The 8,789-nt window shown below is 34.0% G+C and overlaps 1 protein-coding gene across 1 annotated transcript; it reads left to right on the forward strand.

The window, feature by feature from the left end:
• Window positions 1-764: 764 nt before the first annotated feature.
• On the forward strand, window positions 765-5,156 carry LOC132056153 (homeobox-leucine zipper protein HDG11-like). Its single transcript, XM_059448226.1, has 10 exons — window positions 765-1,463; window positions 1,616-1,733; window positions 1,835-2,023; window positions 2,127-2,594; window positions 2,706-2,807; window positions 2,907-3,119; window positions 3,220-3,400; window positions 3,485-3,753; window positions 4,105-4,194; window positions 4,316-5,156. Exons 1-10 carry the CDS (start codon window positions 1,330-1,332, stop codon window positions 4,712-4,714), a joined length of 2,163 nt encoding a protein of 720 aa, XP_059304209.1. The 5' UTR covers window positions 765-1,329; the 3' UTR covers window positions 4,715-5,156.
• The last annotated feature ends 3,633 nt before the right edge of the window (window positions 5,157-8,789 follow it).

Below are 8,789 nucleotides of genomic sequence, written 5' to 3' on the forward strand. Positions count from 1 at the left end.
TGGAGGGGGTTACAATATGATACTCCCTCTGTCCCAATTTGTTTGAAGGTTGGCCAGGTTTGAAATCAAACAATTCTTTCTTTGACTACGATTTTCTCCAACTCTTTTCATATATTGTGAATTATTAATTATGCAGACTTATAGTACTTTTTATGTAGTTTTCAAATATGTAAATTTTATTATAAAATACTCGAAAAATCTATGTTTAAAATTAAGTCAAAAAAAAAAGTTGTTTGACTCTCCAAACTGTTCAATCTTCCAACAAACGGGGACGAAGGGAGGAGTAATTTTTGTTTTTTCGTAAAGCCGTTATAGTAATTTGAGTCATCCTTAACAAGGACATCAAAATTCCTAATAACATTAAACTACCGAGCGCAAAATATTTTTTCCAAAAATAAAATAAAGTGACAATGAATCTCGAAGATCAGCTTCGAATGATCAGACCATTAATTAATCCGTCGGTTACAATAGTCAATAAGCACGCAAATAGACACCGAGGGTCAGTAAAGACTAAAGAGTAGCATTCGTATAGTATTTGGTCCGCTAGATCAATATGAACTTAAAATCTTATTACATCCTCACTATAAACAATTTTATAACATCATATCATTCAAAATCTAATTAATATGTATAGATAAGTTTTCTTGAAATGTGAAATTTAAAAATAAAATATAGTACATATTATAACAGGTAAAAATGATCGTGTATAAATTGTATAAATAAACTAACAACGTCTATTATATGCCTTTGAGTTGTCTTTCCTCTAATGCTTCCTTTCACTCTTCAATCTTCTTCCTTATAACCATCACCAAATTTCGCTTAATTACTGCCCCCAAATTTCCCTCCTTTTTCTTATCTTTAACAGCATTTTCTCCCCAAATTCATCTTTCTACATCCATATATATATTTCTTATATTCCGTCCGTTACCAAATATATATCCACTGGTCTTTCCCTTGAACTATGCTAATAACAACTTCTTCACTTGTGCATATTCCCTTTACCTGTTCTATTATTTTCTTTCTCCTCGTTACTAGTGATAGTACTATTACTAATACTATATAGTATTAATTTTCTTTTATTTTTTAGATGAGTTGTCTTTACTATAATGGTAATTTCTCCATTCATTAGTAGTAGTATTTAATAAAGGTGGTTGTAGTAAAGGCCATGGCTCTGAGTGAATTGAAGATTCTTGTTTGCCTCTTACTCTCTCTTTGTGATGGGAATAGCTGATTTTTTTCAACTACACTTTCATCAAACTCAGTACTTGTACAGTTGTACTACTACTACTACTCACTAGTTGTTGAGTGTCAATAAAAATATTTATCTCAATGGAGTACGGCAGTACCCGTGGTGGTGGCACCAGTAGCGGTGGTGGCCCTGATCCCCACGATGCGTCCGATCCTCAACGTAGAAAGAAACGTTATCATCGTCACACTGCTAATCAAATTCAAAGGCTTGAAGCGTAAGAAACTAAGATTTCATATATAGTTGTGTAAAAGTACTAGCCATGCATTTGCATTTCTCACTACTCTTTTATTTTTTCCAATCTGCAGCTACTTTTTTTTTTTTTTTCTTTCTGTATTACTAATTTGGTTAAGTTTTTGGTGTTGGTAGTATTTTTAAAGAATGTCCACATCCAGATGAGAAGACAAGATTGCAGTTAAGCAGAGATTTAGGCTTGGCTCCTCGTCAGATTAAGTTTTGGTTCCAAAATAGAAGGACTCAAATGAAGGTTCTATTTTTTAATCTTTGCTCTGTTTTTGTTTTTGTGTGTGTGTTTTGGAATTTTGAATTTTGTTGGACTGTTGTATTGCTTTTTTGTTGGGATTTTAGGCACAACATGAGAGAGCAGATAATAGTGTACTTCGAGCAGAAAATGATAAAATTCGATGCGAAAATATTGCAATTAGAGAAGCTCTCAAGAATGTGATTTGCCCATCATGTGGAGGTCCTCCAGTGACTGAAGATTCATATTTCGATGAGCAAAAATTGAGAATTGAAAACATGCATTTAAAAGAAGAGGTCCATTTAATTTCTTCCCTACTTTAATCTTTTAATTTCATTTATTTGATGTAGTTATTCATTTTATTTCCCTTTTTTTTTTGTGTTTTTTGGGAACATGCAGCTTGATAAAATATCTAGTATTGCTGCTAAGTATATAGGAAGGCCAATTTCACAACTTCCACCAGTGCAACCTATTCATCTATCTTCACTACACTTGTCCATGTCTAGTTTTGTGGGCCAAGGTCATAATTCCCTTGATCTTGATCTCGATCTTCTTCCTGGAAGTTCATCGACTATGCCCAGTTTGGCCTATGCTACGTTGAATTTATCGGATATGGATAAGTCCCTTATGGCTGATATTGCTGGAAATGCTATGGAGGAACTCGTTAGACTGGTGCAAACCAATGAACCTTTGTGGATGAAGTCCACGATTGATGGGAGAGATGTACTTAATTTCGACAATTATGATCGGGTTTTCCCGAGGGCTAATAGTCATTTGAAAAACCCCAACGTTCGCATTGAAGCTTCCAGGGATTCGGGCGTTGTCATCATGAATGGTTTAGCATTAGTTGACCTTTTTATGGACGCGGTTAGTTTATCTTATCACATTTTTCTATTTTATTTATTTATTTTTGTTGCAGATTGAAAGAGTTAGGTTTAATACTATAACTGATCTTGTTACTCTTTTTTTATTTGGTAGAATAAATGGCAGGAATTCTTTCCTACAATTGTTTCAAAGGCTAGAACGCTCGAAGTAATATCGTCTGGTGTAATGGACAGCGGAACTAGTACATTGCAATTGGTAAAAGAATTTACGTACTCACTTAATAAAGAGGATTTAATCTTTTTTCCTTGAAAATAAATCTATTTTCTTGAGGCTGAAAACGACTACATGACTCAGATGTATGAAGAATTGCAAGTGCTTTCACCATTGGTCCCAACGCGACAATTTTATTTCCTACGGTTTTGCCAGCAGATTGAGCAAGGCTCATGGGCAATTGTTGATGTCTCTTATGATATAACTCAAGAAAATCAGTATTCTTCCACTTCTTGCAAGGTTCATAGGCTTCCATCTGGATGCTTGATACAAGATATGCCCAATGGTTATTCTAAGGTTGTCCAAAATGGCTGTAATAATCATTAGTTAGTGATTAATTCAGCTCTACATTTGTCGTTCATTGTGAGATTAATTTCTAATTTTATTCGTGGAATAGGTTACTTGGGTGGAACATGTAGAAGTGGAAGAGAAAAGTTTAATTCATAGGCTATATAGAGATCTTATACACAGTGGGTTGGCATTTGGAGCAGAGCGATGGGTTGGCACACTTCAAAGAGTTTGTGAAAGATATGCTTGTCTCATGGTTAATAGCAACCCTACTCAGGACCTTGGTGGAGGTAACCTAAATCAAAATTTGTTTGTTTTCCCGATATAATTGGAAATTAAAATTGGTGGATTAATGTGCAATGTTATGTTAGCAGTAATTCCATCGCCCGAAGGGAAGAAGAGCATGATGAAACTGGCACAAAGGATGGTGAGCAATTTCTGTGCTAGTGTAAACCCATCGAATGGACACCAATGGAACACAATTTCTGGTTTGAATGAGTTTGAAGTCAGAGCCACCCTTCAGAAGAGCACTGACCCCGGCCAGCCCAATGGCGTAGTCATTAGTGCAGCCACCACAATTTGGCTGCCAATTCCTCCACAACATGTCTTCAATTTCTTCAGAGACGAACGGACTAGACCCCAGGTCTGTACAAATTGACTATGCTTCTAGATTCATTTGACTTTGTGCACAGGGAGAAAATGTAGAAAAGTTTCTTTTGACTTTCTATTATCCGTTTACTATTATCCTAACCAGATGTAAATTGGGATTACAGTCAAACCTCTCTATAACGACATAGTTTGTTCCAATATTTTTTGGTTATTATAGCGAAATATTGTTATAAAGAACATATAATATAGCACAACATGAAAGATCGGTTCGACAGAAAACATGATTTGTTATAGAGAGGTCTAATGTGCATGCAACTATACTTGTCTTTTTTGTTAATCTGAAACGCGTTCTTGATTTGAGAAATTTATTTGTTTATGTTTACAGTGGGATGTCCTTTCCAACCAAAATCCAGTGCAAGAAGTAGCTCATATTGCAAATGGCTCTCATTCAGGGAACTGCATTTCTGTGCTACGGGTAAATTGATGAAGCCATACTATAAATATATTTTCTTAAGAATTTAAAAGTGAATGGCTTTCTCTTTATTCTATCGTAAAATTAGAGAGTTTGACTATGAGGAGAATGTTACATTTTGTAGGCCTATAACACTAGCCAGAACAACATGTTGATACTCCAAGAAAGTTGCATAGACTCATCAGGGGCACTAGTGGTTTATAGCCCATTGGATGTTCCGGACATCAACAAAGCGATGAGCGGGGAGGACCCCACGTACATCCCGTTGCTGCCCTCGGGGTTCACAATATCCCCAGACGGGCGACAACTAGACACCGAGGCAGCATCATGCAGCAGCAGCTCAAATGCAAGTACCATAGGGGGAGGCAGGTCAGGGGGTTCACTAATAACAGTTGTGTTCCAAATTCTGGTAAACAGCTCGCCATCAGCAAAAATGAGCCCAGAATCAGTAAACACTGTGAATAACCTTATAGGCAGCACTGTTCACCAAATTAAATCTGCCTTGAATTGCTCTACTTCCTGATCCTATATTTTTGAAATCAGTTCAGCAACTTAAATTATCTCTGCTTCTGTTTGGAAGTAGTTGGGAATTTTCAATGCCTCTGCCACTACTGCTACTGATCCTGTTACAGCTTTATTACATTTCACAACTCATAATCTTTTCTTTTTTTCTTTTGGGGTTGGTTAGCATATTTTACCCTCTTGAAATTATGGGTTTTTTTTTTTTTTTCTGCTTAAAAGAGGGAGTCAAGAACGCACCATACAAGAAAAGTCGTGGTAAGAAGTGTTTACCATTATACTGTTAAGGGAAGAAAATTGTATGGTTCGGGTATTGACTTCTGTACTTGAACTTTATTCTATCAATCTAATGGAAGTATGCTTGAATTTTTTTCTACATAACAGAATTTAATTTCTCAGTTTATGAATATTCGTTTTTACATTTGTATTACTATATCTCTTTCTGTACACATCGTATTCAACATTGCGGTCCAACGTGGGAGAATAAAGACCATCTTGGCCAAGAGTAGAAAGTCCAGAAGTGTGGGGGCCAAAACAATGACACATTAAGAGAAGCTTGTTTATTATTACTAACATGCATATATATAAAATTATACTATAGGGGCCTCAATTCTCAACTGTTCTACTTGCTTTTGTGGTGAGAAATTGTATAGAAAAACAGCATAAAAAATCCAACCTCCTCATCATACTGATTAAACTTGTTGGTAGATTTATTATTAAATGCTTGTGTGAACAAGGCAGTCCCTTTTTAGGCCCAAGCGTGTCGATAGGCAACTTTATTCTCAGGTTTAAGATGGCACTTGACCATTACACAATTGAATGCTGCTTGCCCCTACAACCTGTGGGGGCATCGAGAAAGTAACACCTCAATTTTTTCAAATTATATCTGTATATATAATCGTGGTGTTCGGGTCAGTTTGTATGTACTATTATTAATTCAACGAGGTACTTGCTAGGCTGCTACCTTCCCCTACAACAGGTATCGGATAACTCTGTCCATCAAACTTGAACACATGTGAAGAGATCGCCTGGTATTTTTGTCCACTGGAATTTGAGTAAAATACCTTAGGGTTCGCAACTAATTTCATCAATCACTAGGCCACACGCACGGATTCAATTTTGTCAAATGTATAAAATATGTCCACGATTGGGCAATTTACTAGAAATTAGGAGAATATGATATCTCAACTAATTACTAACTAATACCTTCTGAACTGAAACGCTTGTTTTTTCACTATAATAAACAGGAATTTTCATTCCAATTTTTTCAGATGTACCTAAAGGTACAAAATATGGGGATTTGCATTCAGCTCTTTGGGATGGAAGACTCCTCTTTAACTAACTTCAGTTATGTACGAAAATATAAGTGGGGATGGAGAATTTCATTGTATCATCACGGGACAACTTACTTGACTAGGAGATCACAAACATAAAAATGTGTGTGTGTAAGCGCATGCGAAAATAATCTATCTCAAAAATGGGAAAATACATATTTTGCACCCTACTAATTAATTTGTCAAAAGAAATCAGCTACATACTCTAATTTTACTGGTGTCTCTTACCCCTCCGTTGCTTAGACTGGAACTACTACCCACCTTGCATATGCATAAAATTTTAATTTGGGATATTGGCGCATTTTGGCCCTCAAATATTGATAAATTTTGACTTTGGCCTTTGTGATTTTTAGTTAAGCACATTTAACCTTTAATTAATTGATATATGCACTTTTGATCCTTATGTCTCACTACAAGAAAAAATATATTTGGCAACAAAAAAAAATTTGTTGCCATAGATTGATTATTGTTGCAAAAAGCACTTTTGGCAAAAAAAAAAAAAAAATTTGTTATTTAACTTTTCCCTTAACTTGTTATCGCAACAACGTGCAACAACTTTTCTTTTTTGTTGCCAAAAGTGCTAACAAACAATTAATACTATGGCAACAAAATTAAATTCTTTGGCAACAAATTAATCATTTGCCAACAATAAAACTAAGTTGTTGCCAAATATAAAAAAATTTGTTGCGATTTCTGTACTTTCTTGTAGTGGATCTAAATATTCACAAATTTGACGAATTATTAAGTGTTAAACCATTCAATTACCAATGGGGGAACTTCTCTTTTGTTCATGGTAGAAACTAATCAATTTCTTTTCCGTTACATATGGACTATGTCCAGTAGACTGTTTATAAAAGAGGAGAAGTACTACAATTTTCTACGTTGGAGCTTAACTTTTGCTACATGGTTAACACCATGTCACTTGTTGTATTGGAGGCTAAGGTTTATATCCTCCTCCATGTACTTATGCTTTTTATGAAATACACAGGTAGGGGTCCAGGCCTAACTCCACACCAATCTGGTGGACTTTTGTTTTGTTTTTTTTTTTTTTTAAAAAAAAAAAAAAAAAAAAAACGATGTGGCATGCTAAATTTGGAGGCAATGGTCTCTTATGAGTTATGGCCACCTACAAATTTGAATTCATATTTCTTGTGTGTTATTTTTAATTTTGATTTATTTTTTGTAAAATACATATCTCTCGTAAAAAAGACATAACACTAAAACCAAAGTTGTAAAGGATTACAAAATCAATTGAAGAAAGGTAGATAGGTTTGAAGAAGAAGACAAGGATAAAATGTGTCAAGTTACTTTAGATGGGCCAATATTCCTTTTTAGTTCATACATTTGTAAAAGGAAGTTTGAGGTTGACAACTCAAATTTCTTCTTGTTTTTTTTTTTTTATATATTTTTCCGTTAGATAAGCATTCTTCTTTGTAATATCATCATAGAATATAATATAAACTATGTGATGACTGATGATCATAGAATATCTAGTTCTCTCTAGTTTTTACCTTTTGCACACTTGTAATTAATCACTAGAGGTTCGTTACTTCATTAGGATTAGTAAGATAAGGTAGATCTAGCCCCCTTGTTTTTATTAATAAAAAGGCCGCTAGACACTCTATCTAGTGGTATAGATTTGTTTTTTAAAAAAAATTGACCCCTCAATTTGTACTATTACTCCATATTTGAGGATAATATAACTCTAAAACTAATCTAAATATCAAATGTTTCCTATATAGAGGGACCAACTCAAACTTTCTAATTAATTAAAAGTTAAATATACTTAATTAAATATTATAAAGATGTAAATCAAGACTTATCAATAACCGAGGAATCTATAAAGTGTAATTTAATTTATATGGTTGAATCACAATAAACTTTAGTAGTACTCGACGAGCAACAAAAAGTTTGACACCTTAGGATAGTTCGAGTTTTCTATTCTTTTTTATTCTCTTTTTTTGTAGAAAACCTTACAAATAAATTGTACGTGTTTAACTAGGCTACGTCTTGAATACGGAAGCCACATGATTTGGTGACAAAATCTAGGCTACAAAGGAAAAGGAGACAATGTAGGATGAGGACCTCCTCTATGCACCTATAGAAAATGCAGTTAATTAGGCAATTAAATACCCTAGCAAAGCATTTTAAGCCAGAGAATGCTAACCAATTAAAGAGAACTACTGCCAAAAATCAATTTCTTTTTTCTTGATTCTAGCCCTCTAATTATCAGCACTTAATTAAGTGCGCATATGCTGTAATTTTGGTTTTGAGTAATTACTTCATAAAAGATGAAAGCTCAAGTTAAGTACAAAAGGAACTCTAAAGCGAGGTAGCCATTAAGATACTTGATGTGCCATTTGACGCGCTTAATTCTCAAATCATAAATTCGCTTCCTGCAGATTTGAAAGAGTTAGGAAATGGATTAATGATTTTGCAGGAGATTTAAGTAGTTGACAGGTAATTGGAAAATTGCTGACTTATATTTTACAATCAATATTATTTAAACAGAGAAATAATTTTAAATATCTATTATTAAGAGCTTTAGTTAAGTTTTTATTTAGTATAATGTAAAACATAAATAAAAACATATATAAAAATTATAGTTAACTTATTTTGATTTATCAAAATACATTATTCGATATAAATTAAAAATTCACTTTAAGAGAAGGACAAGCGATGATACGTAACAAAAGGGGAAAAGGAGAAGAGAATAGTACATTTACATACTTGAGATGTACAACT

The sequence above is a fragment of the Lycium ferocissimum genome, chromosome 5, assembly GCF_029784015.1.
Source record: "Lycium ferocissimum isolate CSIRO_LF1 chromosome 5, AGI_CSIRO_Lferr_CH_V1, whole genome shotgun sequence".
Classification (NCBI taxonomy): Eukaryota; Viridiplantae; Streptophyta; class Magnoliopsida; order Solanales; family Solanaceae; genus Lycium; species Lycium ferocissimum.